Here is an 18,310-nt window from a genome sequence, read left to right on the forward strand (position 1 = left end):
TCCTTTTCTCTTGGACCCTGTAATCTCATATCCAAATCAAGGTGTAATATCTGTGCAGGCCAGAACACCTGGAGTCCTGGGCTCCCTGGCACCTCACAGCCCTGTTTCCATTGCTGACAGTGGTTGGATTCTTGGCCAGACTGCAAATCCCAGCTGGGAATCCCACAGTTCTCCAGCTGCCAGGTCACAGAGCCAGAGCTCTGGTTTGTGATGGGGATTCCAGATGTGGGAGGAATGAGGTCTCAGGAATTGATGACTCCCTGATAACCTCTTTTTCTTCTCCAAGCAGGCTGACTGGAATCCCTCCCACCTCCTTCAGATGGTTTGAGCAAAGAGCCCATCAAAGATGTAGACACATCTCTCAGCAGCTAAATACCATCAGCCAGGTTATCTGAAGTCATTTTCTGCCTGCCTGCCTGCCACTGGGGAGAAAATGCCTTCAGGGCATTGTGTACCCTTAAAGTACACAGCAAAACAACTCTTAAGTAAACAGAAGCAAAATCAGCACCCTCCATCCTCCCCACTGAAGCCCTGAGTTCACAACAACCCCCCTGCTTTGATCTCCTGCCAACACCACCACAGACAGTCCATGAAAACAGCTTTAATAACATGATAGAATTAAAACTATCTCATGTGCAACTCAAAGAAATGAAAGTGCAGCTGGTTTCAGTCTGGTTCCACACCCCCACAAACCTGACTGACACGCTCCAGACCTTCATTAATGGGCCTGAAAATGTATGAATACCCCAATATTAGGGCGTGTGGGGGGTGTCCTGTGTATTATTTGAGAGCACAAGGGATTAATAATCAGATTTGAAAGGATTTGGGTGTTGTAGTGGCCTTAAAAGTCCTGGAAGGCACATGACTGCATCTGGGAGCATTTACATTTCTGTTTAAAGTGGTTTGAAAGAAGTTGGAGACACTGGTCTTGGAGGCTTTTAACAGCCTGTGTGCTTCAGTCTCTGAAGCAAAGTGAGAAGTGAACTCTAAATGCTTTAGTCAAAGGGCTCTGCTTGAATCAACCCCTTTTCCCCACAACAACACAGAGGATTTGTGCAGCATCTCACTGTTTAGGGAGCCAGAGCAGCCAGAGAGCTGGAGTCACTGCCACATCCCCAGAGGAATCTAGAGGACTGGATTATCAAGTAACTCTGGTCACAGTCTGATCTGAAAGTCATTGCACTGCCAGGAAAGCTTCTGCTCCTGGGGCTGCTCTTCTTTAAAGGCCAATATTAGATGAGGTGCTTCACTTTCTGAGCCAGCAAGTGACCAAAGTGCTGAGCCTCAGCACAGCATGCTCCCCACAGCAGCAGGTGTGACATGAAGTGTGTTCATTAAAGTCCTCCTTAAGGAGTTTCAATGGACAGTTGAGCCCTGAGCTGCCATGGCTCAGCTGAGACAGGAGCTCAGCTGCATGGCTGTGCCCTTTGTTTCTCCTTTGATGCTCTGCATGTTTCACAGAGACCAAGGCCACAAGGCATTGCTCTTCAAGGCTTCTTGGCCAGCAGGAGCATTCTCTGGAAGGGCCACATGTGCATTGCCACTGGGATGGAAGAGCAGCCAGGTCAGTAGCAGCAGGCAGAAATACCTGCTTCTTCCTTGGAAGGTGGAAGCCAGCTGGCTGGTCTCTTCTGACTATATTTTGGTGCTGTTCCAGTCTTCACTAGTGGCAATGCTGCAGATGTCTCTGTTGTAGGTACAGCAGAGGCCAGAGCACTTTTCTTTCAGGCACCCCCTCTCCTGCTTAGCCAGGGTTACTCAATAGCAACTTTGCAGCAGCTCAGGGGCTGCCTGCTCAGAGGCATCATTTCATTAGGCTGACATGAGTAACCTCAGCTGCAGCCCAGGCAGGATGTGTGCAGGCTGCTCTCATTTGGAGCATCAATCTCTTGCCATCCACTGCAGAGCAGGAGCTGCTGTCTATGAGGCCAGCAGGCACCGAGGCTCTGGGAGTCCTGCAGGAAAGCCCCTTGCATCCTCCAGTGACTTCCACCTGGGTGATTTCTGTGTGTACCCTACCAGCTGCCCTCTAGCAAGAGTGTGGAGTCCCAGAGAACCATCAGTTGTCATCAAAGACGCTGCTGTTCCTGGTGCTGAGGCTGTTCTCCTGCAGCATCACTCGGTACGAGATGCGCATGAAGCAGCCAGTGAGCAGCACCACAAAGAGGATGAGGAGCAGACACCAGACCCCTGGTTCAATGCCCTTGAGGACTCTGGGGCTGTCCTGAGGGATGGTGTTGGTCAGATTCAGCAGATACCCAAGAGTCCAGCCAGATGATGCATCACCCATCTATTGAAACAGAAAGGAGAGGTCAGAAGGGCAGGAGCTGCTCTGAAACTCAGGTGTGTGTGTGTGTGTGTGTGTTCTTCCCTCTCCTGCTCCTGCTGGTTTTCCTGGGTAGACCCCAGCTCCATGTCATGAGTAGTTCTGTCTCTGGCCCTGGTGCCTGGCTGAACCTCAGCTGCATGTTGCCAGTCTCTGGCTTTCTGGGGTGGGCTCCCTGGAGGGACTCCAGCACCTTCCCTTTGGTGTGAGCACTGTGTGGCTGCTGAGCCACCTCAGCAGCTGTGGCCCTGCTCAGTGGGGCTGTGCTCTGCTGGGGAGGTGGGAAGAGCTCAGGATCTGCCTTGCCCCTGAGTCAAATCCCCCTCTCCTTAGGGGGCCCAGGTCCTGAAGCAATTTCAGACCTTTCATGCCAGTGACAAACCCTCACCAGTACAGAGGTGACTGCAGAGAGGCAGGGCAGCATCCTTTGGCTCTGCAGCTTGCCCTGAGTGCTCAGGGTTGCTAAGGCAGACTCCCTTCCTTGTTGGGCATAGGCTCTTACATCTGGCATGGCTCTAGGTAAAGGGCTTTGACCCATCTGCTTTTCAGTGGGGATGAGTGGAATCTGGCTCTCTGACCCTGCTTTTTCTTCCTCACCACGGCTGGGAACGTGTTTTGTGAGGACACCTTGCTGGAGAAGCCCAGCTGCTGAGGGCTTGCAGGAGCAGGGGCAGGCTGGCTTTGCTCATCCCCCCTCTGAAACTGGCAATGCCACTCTGTAGCTGACTGACCTTCTTCTGGAATGCAGCCCAGGCTGAGCCAGCCCAGTCCAACGTGTATCCCTTTGTGCTGAGATGAAAGATGAAGGCAGACACAGTGCAGTAATCAGCAAGTGTATCCAGGCTTGTCTGGGACTCCTGAACCAGCTGATGCCATTTCCAAAAGGAGGTGGGAGGAAGAGATAAAAGAAGAAGTTAAAAGTTGCTGAGTTTCAGGCCTGCTGCAACCTCCCCTTTCATGCTCTGGGCCTGGAGGGAGGCTTTGTGTCCTCTGCAGACTGACACTGTGTCTCCTGCACCCACTGGGCTCTGCTCTGGGAATCAGTGTCTTCTCTCAGTGCCTTTGTTCCCACCTGATTAAAGACCAGGCAGTCCCAAGAGCAGCAGGACTGGCAGGCAGGTCTCCCACAGCTGCCTTGCAGGTGAAACTGCTTGGTGTGAGCCTCTGCTCTCTAATCAGGGTGAGCTAATGCTGCAGCCTTTCTTTCAGTAGGAACATTACAAGCTGTTTCTCTTTCCAGGAGACAAAGCTTCTGAGAACTGGCCATGGGCTTTGCTGCCCCATCAGCAAACCCTGGAGAAAGTGTCCCAAGTGAATGTTACTGCAGATGCCTGGTCAGGGCAGGTGCCAACGAACCTCAGAAGCCACCAACTGAGGGAAAGGACTTACAAATAACTCCTGCCTTGGTCTCCATGGGCCCAGATGGAAAGGGAAAGCCCCTGGGGTCTGAGGGGATGTTCCCTGCACTCCAGGAGAGGAGGGCAGCAGGGAGACCAAGGTGATGTACAGCAGGGAGCAGACAGCCTTCCTGTTCCCTCCACATGCACTAAAAGGTACTTGTGGCTTTCCATTTCTTTAAGTCCAAGTGCTACCAGCAGCAACTGGGATTGGAGAGGAAGGAAAATAAGTAGAGTCTGTTTCCCCAAAGTGAAGAAAGAAAACCAACCAACCCAACTCCCAAACTCCAGGCAAAAGAGAGTCATTCCCTGAGGGAGCCAGGGAGTTCCAGCTCTGCCAGTCTGAGCCTCACAGGCATTCCCAGCAGACTGCTCCTTGCATCACACTCTCCTTGCACACTCACTCCTCCCAGAGTTACCTCTTGGACAGACATCCCACACAGCCTGTTGACTGCCTGCCCCAGGTCAGGAGACAGCACAGTTTCCCTCATGAAGTCCATGGCCTCAGAAGTCACCTACAACAGCAGCAGAAATGGCCATCAGTGTGGAGTGTGCTCTGTGTCCTTGCACCCAGTGCCTGCAGAAGTGGCAGCAGCTGTGGGGTGGGATGTCAGGGTGCTCTTTCTGTGTGCTTCAGTGCCTTGTGTGCAAGGCAGACAAGCAGCTCTTACTGCCTGGAGATGGAAACAGGACTGTGTCTGGCTTGCATGCAGCAGCCTTCCTCACCCTGCCTGGAGAACTAGGCTAGTCCTTGTGCTCCTTGGCACTGTGTCCATGGGAGGCTCCCAGGAGCAGGGAGCTGGGGAGAGCTCTGTGATTCCTCCTCTGGAAAGCTCTCAGTTGGGATCTTGAGCTGGTGCTGGCTCTGGACACTAGGTCCAGGCTCTCAGAGATAAGCATGCTTGTGCTGGAGTGTGCAAAGCGAGTGGCAGAGGATCTTGAGCTTTGTGTGGGCTTTGTCCTGGCTGCCCCTTTCCCTTCTGGCTCTGTGGAGCCCCAACGTTTGTCTCACAAGCAGATGTTGCTGGGGCATGGGTGAGCAAAGCCCTACCACAGGCACTGGTGCTCCAGACCTGAAGAGCTGTGTGTCAGTGATGAGGAGAGGGCAGGAGAGCATGTGTGCAGCCCCAGCCCCAGCAGTGGCCTTGGCTCACAGAGGGCACAGGATGGCTGTTCCCACTGTATGTATTCATCACCAAACTGGTCCCATTTCTCCACACCAGTTCCCTACCCCAGTGTAAATAAGAACTCACCAGCAACCTGGTCTGGAGGGGCTTGAAAACACTGTTGGAGTGCTGGGAGAAGCTGCAGGAGGAGGAGGAGTTGAGCAGCCTCTGCACAAGCCTCAGGCAGGCACTGGGATCGCTGGAACCAGTGATGTTGAAGAGCTCCTGAGGGCCAGGGATGCTCCCTGTGGCACTGCTGCCAGCACAAGCCCCAGTGTGCACTGACTGCCACTGCACCTCCTGGGAGTAGGTGAGGGGCCAGCAGGGATTAGACACAGTCTCAGCACTTCTCTGATCCTGGAGGAAGAACAAAAAGGACAGAGGCAGCAAGAGAGGAGGTTGCCATCCCAGGGCTCCACAAAGGAAGACAAACTGTAACACAAGGAAGAACAGTTGTGCTCTGGCACCACAATGCTGTAATCCAGCAGCAGGCTGCAAATGCTTTGCCAACCCTGATCTCAGCTGCTCAACTACAAGGCCCAGAGTGATGCTGCAGCTCCCAGCCCTGCAGAGGTCAGGGCAAGCTGCAATGACTGGAGCTGCTGTGGGGCCCCCAGCCCCATCCTCTTTGCCCTTAGAGCAGCAATACAGTTTCAGTGAACCCTTTACTCTTCCTGACTGCAAGAAAGAAGCTGTTCTGGTCTGGTCTCTGCCTTTCAGATGGCTCAGCCCCTCAGGAGTCAGTGGTTCTTAGCTCTGAGCATTCCCCAGTGTAAGTTGGGGTGAAGTGGGTCTCCATGTGGGACCTTCAGGTCTCAGATAAGGGCAGCTGTGGTTTGTAGGGTGGCAAGTGGATGGGCAGAGAGTTTGTTGCTGAAACATTCAGTTTTGGTGGAGACTGGAACCATTCCTGAGTTTGCATCAGGTTCTGCACAGCCCCCAGGGGAAAGAACCAAAACACCTGCATGGTCTCAAGATGGACTCATTGTTCTTTTAAAGGTGCTGCAGGGTTAAAGTCAGCAAAGGAAATACCCCAAAGGGAAGGTCCCACTTGGCTCCTGCGTGCTGCTGCTCAGGCTGCTTTAGAAGGGGACTCAGGATGGAGGAGCAGTGCAGAGGATCCAAGGGATGTCTTTGCCTGTCTCCACCTTGAAGGTGATCTCAGCACTTCTGGAGTGCAATGTTGTGCTCATATTTATTGGGTAAGGAGCCAAGCAGAGTCTGCAAGCAGGAAACACTTCAATGGGTGTCTGTGCATCTGCTTGGAGGGTGCTGCTGTGGGCACACAGACTCCTACAAACACCCTGGGCTTTCCCAGCCACGTGCAATCACTCTCTGTTCAAGGCAGGGACTGACACTTTGCCCCCTGAGAAGCTACACTCTGTGCAACTGCCCTTTAGTGCTGGTGTATCCAGGACCCTTGCAGATGCCCTCGTGGCAGACACTCACCTGGATGAGCAGGGAGAGCAGGCTGCTGCGGAGCCGCCGTGTGCCGTGGCAGGGGCAGTGCCAGGTGACCACGCTGTGTGTCTGCCCATACAGCTGCAGCCTCACTCTCTCTTTTGGGACCTGGTTCTCCTCTTCTGCCTTGGAAGTGAGCTGTGTGGATGTTCCTCCCACAGACAGGACTCCTGCCATCCCCTTCCTGGAGGGGATTAATTCTCCTTGCCAGTTGTACTGACCCAAAAAGAAGCAAAGAGATCAGTTCTTGAGGCTCCTCCAGCTGGGTGGCAGCCACGTGCATTAGGGCACAGGGGGAAAACAGCTTTCTGATACAGAACAGCCCAGCTTGGGTTTTGCCCACAGGCCATAGGGATGCTGAAGTGGTGGCTTTGGAGCAAACAGAGTTGTGCAAGCATTGGCATGTGCTCAGAGAGCTCCCCACAGCAAACAGGGCTCAGCACCCTGGGTGGGTGGCTGCTCTAGGCTGGGGTCTCAGCAGGCAGGAGCAAGGGAGAGGGTGGTGGTGGGGAACAGGAGGGAGGTTTGGAGGTGGGCAGGTATGGGCTTCAGGTGCTGCCTTGATGCTAAAGTGATGCTCCTGTCACAGGAACTCTGTGGTTTCACCTCCTGCAGTCTGGCAAGGCTGGAGTTGGCAGTGCAGGCAGGAACCTTCGTGTGGGTGTCCCTGGCTCTGTCCCTGGCTGGGGGAGGCTGTATTGCTGCAGCAGGAATAGCAATTCCCTACCCAGTGCATGCTTACTGCTGGTTAGCAGAACTGCCTTTCACTTCCCTGATGTGGAATAACTCAAGCTAACCCACCTTTCTCTTACCCTTTGAGTTCTTGAGACCCTTTGGCTTGAAAAGCCAGGGGTAGAGCAAGAAATCAGAGTGCCCCCTGAATACAGACCAGGTCCCTGTCCTGGAGACAGCCAGCTACAGTCTCATGAGCCTCTCAGTGGCAGGAAAGGAGCTTTGGCAGCAAAGGTCTCTTTTTCTCTGCCCACCATCCTCAGGATGATGTGTGGGGCAGCTGGACTCCAGGGGCAATCCCACAGCACCCCACAGCCAGCAGCAATGTCTGTTTGAGCTTGAGCTGCAGGGTTCTTGTTGGCACCCCAGGGCCAGGCTGTGTAAGGTCATCTCTCAGCATCTTGCAGGTGTTGCCCAGAAAGCCTCTCATCTGCTGGGGCAACACATGAAGATGTGTGAGGGACACATGAACCATGAAGGGCTATGTTGGAGGTTTGGGTCTTCATCTCCCATTGTGTCCCCCCACCAGCTGGCTCTGGGTACAACCTGCCTCCTCTGGCAGGCAATGCAACCTGTGCTTGAGCACTGTTTGAAGTCCAGGCTCCTGACAATCCCTCCACAGGCTGTTTGCTGGTGAGAGTTGCTCAGCTCAGCTCTGGACACCCTTTTTCAGGGTTATCCTTTACCTTGAAGAAGTTTTCCAGGACATAGTTAACAGCAACCCAGTTGAATGCCTCTTTGTCTGGGCTGGACAGGAGCTGTGTCCCCTGAAAGCTGAAGGGAGAGGACTTCAGGGTCACAGTCAGGGCTGCAAGGAGACCTTCAGGAAGGATGGGATGGCTGAGGCTGAAGAGAAAAAGAAGGCACATGTGTTGTTACAGAACCCTGCCAGGAGCAGCCTGCAGTGGGGGCACAGCTGCCAGGCTCCTGCTGTGCTCCCCTATTTGTGTAGCAGCTCAGAGACACAATGACAATCCCCCTCCTGCTGCTGATTCCCTGTCCCCAAGCAGAGGGATGAACTGCACAGTTGTGCCACTGTTCATGAATTTAGGAGTCTGGTTCCTTCTGCCCCTGAGGGAATCCTGTGCCTTGTCCCACTGAGCTGCTCCCCTCCACACCTCCCATTTCCCCAGTGTCTAAAAGGAGATGAAGGTCCCAGTAATCAGGTGCTGAGAACAGGGCCCCCAAGAGCCTGTGATAACCTGGATTCTCTCCCCACCATTCCCAGGCTGCTGGCAAGAAGCCCCCTGCAAACCCAACTGAGCTGGCACATGGACTGAGGCCAGTTCAGCTCCCAGGCTGACAAAGGGCTTTCCCAAGCACTGATGGTGAAGCCCTGACTGTGAAGGAGACTTCAGAGACTGGTAGCAGTAGCAAGAGCATCATCCTCACAGCTGCTTGAGGGGACATGTATGGAGACACAGCCACACTGTGCTCCCCTTGAGTAGGACTCTGGGACCTCAGCAAGGTTTCCCTGAGCAGCAGATTGGGGATGAAACAGAGCAGACAGGGTGGGATGCACACACAGAGTGATGGGAGGGATGTGTGATGATCTCTGCACGTGGGTTTGCAGCATTCACTCACTTCAGCTGCCTCATGCTGGTGGTTGCTCCCAAGTAAAGAGGGGTTTGGCTGTGCTGCTCTGCTGGGATCTGTTTCTGGGCCCAGTTCAAACATGGCTCCAAGCTCTTCACTACTTTCTGAGGAGAATCTGAGTAGCTGGAGACTCCCAGACCTGAGGAGCAGGGGTAAGAATGACATTTCATAAGGAAACTTATAGAAGAAGGAGAGGTTGGTGCCTTAGGGCATGGTTGAAGACAGGACCTGGCAGAGCTGGAAGGAAGGACTTCCTCCACAGAGCTAAAATCCTGCTAAAATGGGGCACTGGGAGCAAAGCACATGCACATGGAAATCCCAGACTGCACTGAGAGCTCCAGCTCTGCTGCTGAGACATCCTCTAAATGATCAGCTCTGCTGCTGAGACATCCTCTAAATGATCAGCTATGAGCCACATGGCTGCTGCAGCAGATGAGGCCACCGAGGAGCAAACGTGGCTTTAGCTGCTGGAGGAGATAAGCAAAGGGCCAGACTGGCAGGCAGGCAGAGCTGAGGCTGATGTGTCACCTCCAGCCACTTCCCCTTGTGTTGGTGGAGGTGGCTTTTAAGCCCTGTGCCTGCTTCTGCTCTAAAGGAAGCTGGTGCTGTGCTGAGAGGAGCTGTGTGCAAGCCTTGCCTCATCTTTCCAGCAAGGCTCAATGGGGTCCTTAATGCTGCCTTTGAACTGCTGCCCAGACAGAACCTCACTTCCCCATCCTCTGGCCCACTCATCTTCCTGGCTGTGACTCCCTCACCACGTGCCTTGCTCTGCTGGGCCCTGTGTAGGGCTGGGGGGCAGCTTGCCTGTGGCTGCTCAAAGGCTGTGACTGTGCTGCAGTGCAGACAGGGGACTGGCTGAGAAACCTGCCTGGACCTCTTGCTGCTGCTGGCAAACAGCTGTACTGAGCTCCAGCTGCTGCTTTCAACCCATCCAGTGAACGTGGCAGCAGTCAAGGGGCACAGAGAAGGTTTCAGGGAGCCCTTATTGCATCTTCAGTGTGTGGTTTGTGTTGCAAAGGGCACAAAGCCTCTTCCCTGCTCGACGTGCAGCTGCCCTCCCACAGCACACTGCTGCTGAGAGTTCAGGGCTTCCCAGCACCCTGCTGTAATCAGCCTCAGACATCAAAGAAGATGGAGAGATAGGGAAGGAAAACCCCAAGCATTAATGCATGAAACCCTTTCAGCTGGCTTTGGCAGAGCCAAATGGATCCAAACTAGTGAGGAAAGCTCCAATAAGCTCTAAATTGTGACACCTAAACCCCAGCTGAACTCATGTTGTTGCTATCGAGTCCCACAGAGGTGGTTGGAGTGTTTGTTGGCATGGAGCTACAGCCCTTCCTGCCCAGAGCACAGATCCCAGCAGTCACCCTGCAGCCACATCTGCCTCTGTTGCTCTCAGTGTCTCACCTGGCTGAGCAGCTCAGCAGCCTTGGCTCTGCCATAGATCCACGTGGCCATCGAGACGAGCTGCACCCTCTCTATGTGCTTCCCTGCTGCAGCAGCCCAAACTGCCCATCACCTGCTGCTGCTGAGGGCTCTCAGGGCCAGCTGGGTATGGCTGCATCTGCCCACCTCCAGAAGACCCATGCTGAAAACCAGCAGCTTGTGCTGCACTGTCACCCTCCCTTTCAGTGTGCAGCTAGATGCTGATGGAGCCAGGGAGATTCCAGCCACGCTCTGTGCATCCAACCATCTCTGGGTTTGCATCCACCCCCTGCCAGTCCCACAGAGAAGAGTCTCACAGAACATGAATCAAGCCTCTTACCTTGCACAGGGCAGGAGCTGCATTCCCTGATCACCCCAGTCTCGTTTGCCTTGGTGCTGCTCCACTGGTAGATGAGCAGGATGGAGCGGGATGGGCCAGCATCCACAATAATGCCATACTGGAAAAGCCCCAAAACACTCCAGGTAAAGCCCATGAATGCTGCTTGGTGACTGTGGGGTTACTCAGCAGTGGGGAGGTGTTGTGGCTAACAGTGGGCCTGCACTGCAGTGCCTGAGCTGGCTTTTTCCATTCAAAGCAGGGTGAAGCCAGAGGCTGATGTGGATTTGCAGGGAACCATCTGCATTTCTGAATATACATGAGGAGCAGCAGGAGTGGAGAGACACCCAAGACTCCCTCAGAGCTGCAGTGGTGTGCTCTGCAGCTGTTCTGAACACAGGCACAGGGCTTGCACTGAGCTGAGCCACCTGGAGCTCAGGAAAAACAGGTCCTAAAGCAGTGGGAGATGGCACTACACAGGCTCCCAAGTGATTCTGGGACTCAGGCTGCTGCTGGATTGGTTTGTGAAGGCTTTTGTGCAGGAATCAGAGGGTTATGGCTTGCTCCTACTTCTGAGGAACCCAAGACTGCCACATCTGCTTGGTGCCCCTGTGCAGAGATGGTGTGGCATGGGCTGGGTTTGCCCTGCTGTGTGCCAGAGCTGTGGCACCCTGGGTTCAACCAGCAGGGACACTGTCCAGTGCAGCAGCCCTGAGGAGACAGAGATCACACCTTGGCAGAAACAGCAGCAGCAGACCTGCCATTTCCCAGCACTGTGTCCACTGACAGCTGCATTGCTCAGCAGTGAGGCTGAGAGCTCAGTGGCTGCTCTGTCTGCTGCTGACCAAGCCCTGCTGAGCTGCAGCTCAGAGAATCATTTTGGCTGGAAAAGCAATTTAAGCTCAGGGAGTGCAGCCCTTCCCTTCCCCCTGCCAAGCCCAGCACTAACCCATGGCCCTCAGCACCTCAGCTGTGCATCTTTAGGAAATGGGATACCCCTGCAGCAGAGTTCTGTGGCTCTTCTGCATGTCCCCATGCTCAAAATAACCCTGGTGCTAGCTTAGGGTCTCCTCCCCTGCTCCCTATTATGTGACCCCAAACTGGGGCATCTCCTACAGAGAGATGGGAAAGAAACTCCTGCCACCTGGGAGGTGAGTGGTAATGCCTGGTCTGAGCTGTGTCTTGCACAGAAATAGTTGTAGCTGTGGCTGAGTGGGAAGAGAAACCTCCTGAGAGGCTGATGGCAACACCCTCAGAAGGGTTTCAGCAGAAGATAGAGCCAGGCTGAGCAAAGCTGGCTGCTTCTTGCCTTGCTGGGAGCTCCTGACAGTGGAAGCTGGGCCAGGAGCAGGAATGCAGGAGGATGGAGCTCCCTGCCCGAGCCTGCTGGCACCCTCCCACCCCAGCACCAGCTCCCTTTGCTCGGCTGCTGCACGAGAGGAAGAAACAAATGGTGTTGGTGCAGAAATCTCGAGGGTCTTTTCCTCCTCCACAAACTGAGAGGCAGCTGCTGGGAGCACAAGGGAGGAGAAAAGGTCACTGGGTTTCTGCCCTAGCTCCACAGCAGGGAAGGGCACAGTACAGAGCAATAAGGGGCTTTTTAGTCCAATTTTGCTTCTGAGAGGATGGAGGAGGGGCAGAAATGTGCATGTTAACCTACTTCTGTTTGATTAAACCACAGTGTGCCACTGCTCTCACTTCAGCAGCTGCATCAGGAGGCAGAGGGGATGGGCATTAACCCCCTGGTCACCAGGCAGGTCTGACCCTGCTGTGTAGAGCAGGTTGGTTCTGGTGAAAATCAAGAGAGGGCAGAAGAGGAAAAGACATGGGAGAGATGGGGTTTTTAAAGAAAAGAAGCAGCAGCAGTTCAGGGCCACATTCCTGCTGACTCTCAAGAGGGACCCAGATCTTTCCCTCCCCTGCCATCACTGGTCCCTTGCTGCCCTCGGGCAGCTCCTGCCTCGGGTGGCCTCTCCTCAGCCCGGGGTCTGCTGGACAACAACCAGCCTGCATTGCCCTGACCAGCCAAAGGCCTTGCCTTGCTTTTGCTTTGAAAAGCTACATGTTGAAGGATGCCAACCCATCCTCCCAGTCCTGCTCTAGTTCCCTCCTTAGGCTGTTCAGGCTTCTCACTCACTCAGCAGGGCAAGGAATGGAAAGAGCAAGAAAATACCCCAGGCTTTAGGTTCAATGCCCAATTGGAGAAGGAAACAGGCAGGTTCTCCTTAGGTAGCAGCCCCACAGCTATGGAAAAGGCTCTCTGCTTCTCGTCCCTCCTGGCTTGGGGCAGGGGGAGACTCTTACCTTGGTCCTGAGAGGAGGCACAGGCACATCTTTAGTAGAGACACAAAGGAGCACGATGCCCGTCAGTCCCGCCACGATCACCAGCCAGGGGGGAAGGAGTTCCCTCCAAGACATGAGGCACTTCTTCTTTTCACACACAGGCAAAAGAGGAAGCAGCAAACTGAGGGCAGCTGCTGCTCCTTCCAACCTTTAAAGAGAGGAGAAAGGCGGAGCTGGGGCAGCCCAGCCCCAGCACAGGGAGCAGCGTGTGTGCCAAGCTGCCGTGTGCCAAGCTGCCGTGTGCCAGGCTGCCGTGTGCCAGGCGCTGCTCCCAGCCCTCCAAAACACACACCGAGGGCAGCTCCGTGCCTGTTCCTGTGCTGCCTTTGCAAAGGCATCAGTGCAACCTCAAAACTGCCCCAGGGGATGGCCTTGAGGTCAACAGAACTGTGGGGTGGCCTCAGCAGTGTCATAGCAGAAGACAGGCAGCTGGTGCTAGCTGCCCTTGTCCTGGGTTTACTTTGGATCTGAAAGCTCCAGGGTGGAGCTGGGGTGCTTCCCTGCAAGCACCTGAGGCAGAGCAGGGGCATTCTGTCCAGTTGCTGCCTTCTCCACTCTCAGGCAGCAGAACATCTGCACCTTTGAGTCTCCACTCACAGGAGAGTCTGGGCTGGGGGGTGCTGGGGGCTGTTTGGGTCTTTGCCTGCAGAAGGCCAATGTCAGCACAGGTGTCTGTACACCCCAAGGCTTTACAAAACACCTGCCTGCTTGCTTCTTCCCAGGGCCACAAAGGCATGTCCCCAAAGCCAGAACTTCTGAAGAAAAATGCTTTAATCCCAGGAACCACAGACTCACAGCATGGTGGGGTTGGGAGGGAGCTTTAGAGCTCATCCAGCCCAACCCCCTGCAGAAGCAGCTCCCACCTAGATCAGGTCACACAGGAACGTGTCCAGGTGGGTTTTGAAGCCCTCCAAGGAGCCTCCAGCCCCTCCCTGGGCAGCCTGGGCCAGGGCTCCATCACTCCAACACTGAAATGGTTTCTCCTTGTGTTTCAGTGGAACTGTTTGTGTTCCAGCTTCATGCCATGACATCAGAGATGCTGCTTTCAGGCTGTCCCCATCTGTTTCCCAGCAACTGGGTCTAGGAAGAAAAGTGCAATCTCTTTAAAGAAATGTACTGGGTTTGTGTGAGCTGGATCATTTATGGGTAAATCCATCTTGTCCCTACACAAGGACTTCACCAGCCAGGTCTAAAGGAACTGAGAACTTAGCAGAGCTAAAGGAATGGCACCTTCTTGTTCTTGCAGGAGATGCATCTCTGACTTAGAATTGCTTTAAACAAAGTGCCAGAAAGGCCTCATTTTCCTGCAGGGTTTGCACTCCAGATTCTGCTGGTCAGAACTAGAGTGCACCTGTGGATGTCCTGTGCCTGATGCAGAAATGTCAGAAGAACGAGGACAACTTTGTGAGGAGCACTGGAGGAATGATGAATAAGCTTGAAACAGTTCAGTGCTGGATATGGATGTCCACAGCAGAAACCTGGGTGGGATTAATGGGGAGTGTTATTATGAGGCTGTGATGAACTGCCTGTGTCTGACAAATGATGGAGAAACCAGATGGAAGGTAATTGCAGCAGGGAGAGGGAATGGTGACCACTGAGCCATGGACAACCTCCTCCATTTATACCCCAGACCCAAAAGATCACAGAGTCACAGAATCTCAAGGGCTAGAAGGGAGCTGCAAAGCTCATCCAGTGCAACCCCCCTGCCAGAGCAGCAGCACCTAGAGCAGGGCACACAGGGACTCATCCAGCTGGGTTGGGATGTCTCCAGAGAAGGAGCCTCCACAGCCCATCTGGGCAGCCCCTGCCAGGGCTCCCTCACCTCAACAGGGAACAAATTCTGACTTGTGTTGCTTTGCAACCTCTCACGTTCCAGTTTATACCCATTGCCCCTTGTCCTGTCATTGCCCATCCCTGAGCACAGCCTGGCTCCAGCCTCCTCACACCCACCCTTGATGTGTCTGTAACATGACTGAGCTCACCCCTCAGGCTCCTCTTCTCCAAGCTGCAGAGCCCCAGCTCCCTCAGCCTCTCATCACAAGGCAGATGCTCCACTCCAGCATCTCTGTGGCCCTGCACTGAGCTCTCTCCAGCAGCTCCCTGTCCTTCTGCAACTGAGGGGCCAGAACTGGACACAATATCCCAGATGTGGTCTCAGGAGGGCAGAGCAGAGGGGCAGCAGAACCTCTCTGACCTGCTGCCCACAGCCCTTCTGACCCAGCCCAGGCTGCCATTGGCCTCTTGCCCACGAGGGCACGTTGCTGGCTGCTCTCATCCTGCTGCCCACCAGCACCCCCAGCTCCCTTTCCCCTACACTACTCTCTGTTCATTCCCCAGCCTGTGCTGGTACCTGGGGTTGTTCTTTCCCAGATGCAACACTCTCCACTTGCCCTGGTTGAACTTCATTAGGTTTCTCCCTGCCCACCCCTCCAGCCTGTCCAGGGCTGGTTGGATGGCAGCACAGCTCTGGGGTGTCAGCCACTGCCCCCAGTTCAGTATCAGCAGCAAACTTGCTGCCAGTGCCTCTGTTCCCCCAGCAAGGTCATTGATGAATAGACTGAACAGCACCAGTCCCAGCACCAACCCCTGAGCAATGAGGGAGAGAAGGCAAAGTGGGCACCCATCTGATGGACGTGATAGGTGAAGAGGTTTTGACCAATGCATGTAAATGGGAGTGTATCATCTCACCTTCTGTGTCTAAACACAGTGCAGAAACTCGTGTTGGGGGTGTCTGATTTGTGAATGAGCACAGGGGGCTGCACAACCCTGGAATGGATCAGTGCTGTCTCTCCTGAGTGTGTGTGGTTGCTGCTGGGTAAGGAAGTCACACCACAGTGACTGAACATGAGGCACTAGTTTTAAGCTGAAGCAGGGGCTGGTTTAATGGCTCACAGGAGCCATTTCTTACAGCGAGGGTGCTGAGGCCCTGGCACAGAGAGGCTGTGGCTGCCCCATCCCTGCAAGTGTTCAAGGGCGGGTTGGATGGGGCTTGGAGCAGCCTGGGCTGGTGGAAGATGTCCCTGCCCATGGCAGGAGTAGATCAGGGGATCTTCAAGGGTTCCTTGCAGACCATCTGTGGCTCTTTGCTTTGTTGACATTTGGGCTCACAATGCAACGGGGACATGGACTAAATTGCCAGTGCTGACAGTCCTCCCCCCTCCCTCCTCTCCAGCTTCCAGGCTGCTGAGGGCTCATGAAGCAGTTCATCACCAGCAGTGCTGCAACGTGGGTGCCTCAGGCATCCCCTGATCAAAGAAATGCTGCGTGTGGGAGGGGTGCAGTGGCTGCTCTCACTGTGCTGCCTCTCTGGTTGCTCATGGTCATGGTAGTTTATACCAACACACCACCAGTGCCTGAGGATACCCAGCACTTGCCAAGGAGCTGCCAGATCCTGCCAAGGTCAGGCCAGTCCTGCTTTGCTCTCACAGAAGCCACCTGCAGCGAGCACCTCACACTGAGCAGGGGCTGCTGTTGCAGCTGGGACACGGAGAGGGGAAATGAGACCTGCTGGAGCATGCCCAGAGATGGGAAATGAAGCTGAGGAAGGGGCGAGAGAACAAGTCTTATGGGGAGCAGCTGAGGGAACTGGGAATGTTTATCCTGGAGAAGGGGAGGCTGAGGGGAGCCAGGAGCACTCTGACACCCCCTGACAGGAGGCTGCAGGGAGCTGGGGGTCAGACTGCTCCCAAGTAATCAACAAGGGGAATGAGGACAAGGGGCAATGGGCTGGAGTTGCCTCAGGGGAGGTTGAGGTTGGAGCTGAGGCAGAACTGTTTCCCTGAGAGGGGTGTCAGCCCTGTGCCAGGCTGCCCAGGGAGCTGGGGCAGTGCCCAGCCCTGGAGGGATCCCAGACCCATGGGGCTGAGCTGCTGGGGGCTGTGGGTCAGTGCTGGGCTGGGATTTAATGATCTTAAAGGTCTTTTCCAACCCAAATGAGTCTCTGATTCCAAGCTGCTTGTGCAAACTGCCACACACAGCTGGGAAGGTCTTGCTGTGCTGTACCTGCAGAAGACAGGGATGGGACAAGAGGAAAGGGGCTGGAGTTGCCCCAGGGGAGGTTGAGGCTGGAGCTGAGGCAGAACTGGTTCCCTGAGAGGGGTGTCAGCCCTGTGCCAGGCTGCCCAGGGAGCTGGGGGAATGCCCAGCCCTGGAGGGATCCCAAAGCCGTGGGGCTGAGGTGCTGAGGCCGTGGGTCAGTGCTGGGCTGGGCAGGGTGAGGGCAGGGCTGGCACTGCAGCAGCTCCAGGGGCTTTAACAACCACAATGATTCTCTGTTTGTGTGACCCAGGGACACTGCAGCAGCTCATGGCTGGGACCAGAGGAGCACATCGGCTCTGTCATCGGGATGTCAACAGACACAAGCAGTTTGGGGGTTCTAAACCACAGGGATTTTGCCTCAGTGGTTACACTGATGTGCACACCAAGGGGGGCTCTGTGACAGCCTGAACTGACACAGCTCTACACAGCCCTGGGGCCTGGCTGCAGAGGTCACCAAGGACAAACCCGGACCTTCCATGCCCAGTGTGGAGCAGCTCTCCTGAAAGCACAGGCCTGCCAAGTTCAAAGCCCGTGTTTCGTGCCCACTTCTCCTTTGTGAAGCTGTTTCTGGTCGCCTTTCTCCTTTCCATCGCTACAAACGACATCAGCCGAGCAGCAGCAGCGGCAGGAACCCCGACATTTGCCTCCACGCTGCCGTGTCGCCTTGGCTGGAGCAGCGGGGGCTGTGCCCTGGGGCCCGGCTCCTTCCTCAGCCCTCAGCGAGCTCCCGGCTCCTTCCTCGGCCCTCAGCCCTCAGCGAGCTCCCGGCTCCTTCCTCGGCCCTCAGCGAGCTCCCGGCCCCTTCCTCGGCCCTCAGCGAGCTCCCGGCCGCTTCCTCAGCCCTCAGCGAGCTCCCGGCCGCTTCCTCAGCCCTCAGCGAGCTCCCGGCTCCTTCCTCGGCCCTCAGCCCTCAGCGAGCTCCCGGCTCCTTCCTCGGCCCTCAGCGAGCTCCCGGCTCCTTCCTCGGCCCTCAGCGAGCTCCCGGCCGCTTCCTCAGCCCTCAGCGAGCTCCCGGCCGCTTCCTCAGCCCTCAGCGAGCTCCCGGCTCCTTCCTCGGCCCTCAGCCCTCAGCGAGCTCCCGGCTCCTTCCTCGGCCCTCAGCGAGCCCTCAGCAAGCTCCCGGCCGCTTCCCTGGCCCTCAGCGAGCTCTCAGCCACTTCCCCAGCCCTCAGCGAGCTCCGGACCCGGGGCCCGGCCGCTTCCCCAGCCCTCAGCCTTCAGCGAGCTCCCGGCCCGGGGCCCGGCCGCCTCCCCGGCCCTCAGCGAGCTCCCGGCCCCTTCCTCGGCCCTCAGCGGGCCCTCAGCGAGCTCCCGGCCGCTTCCCCGGCCCTCAGCGAGCTCCCAGCCGCCTCCTCGGCCCTCAGCGAGCTCCCGGCCCCTTCCTCGGCCCTCAGCGGGCCCTCAGCGAGCTCCCGGCCCCTTCCTCGGCCCTCAGCGGGCCCTCAGCGAGCTCCCAGCCGCCTCCTCGGCCCTCAGCGAGCTCCCGGCC

General features: G+C 55.8%; 1 protein-coding gene across 1 annotated transcript; it reads right to left on the reverse strand.

Moving 5' to 3' along the window:
* Positions 1–641: 641 nt before the first annotated feature.
* On the reverse strand, positions 642–12,914 carry LOC104555293 (ectonucleoside triphosphate diphosphohydrolase 2). The gene is made up of 9 exons (XM_010198641.2): positions 12,745–12,914; positions 10,444–10,561; positions 8,667–8,817; positions 7,769–7,928; positions 6,339–6,566; positions 4,977–5,246; positions 4,143–4,238; positions 3,058–3,192; positions 642–2,290 (listed from the first exon to the last, which is right to left on the reverse strand). The coding sequence occupies exons 1-9, from the start codon at positions 12,856–12,858 to the stop codon at positions 2,060–2,062; spliced, it is 1,503 nt and encodes a 500-aa protein (XP_010196943.2). The 5' UTR covers positions 12,859–12,914; the 3' UTR covers positions 642–2,059.
* Between the last annotated feature and the right edge of the window lie 5,396 nt (positions 12,915–18,310).

Source organism: Colius striatus, chromosome 19 (genome assembly GCF_028858725.1).
Source record: "Colius striatus isolate bColStr4 chromosome 19, bColStr4.1.hap1, whole genome shotgun sequence".
Taxonomy (NCBI): Eukaryota; Metazoa; Chordata; class Aves; order Coliiformes; family Coliidae; genus Colius; species Colius striatus.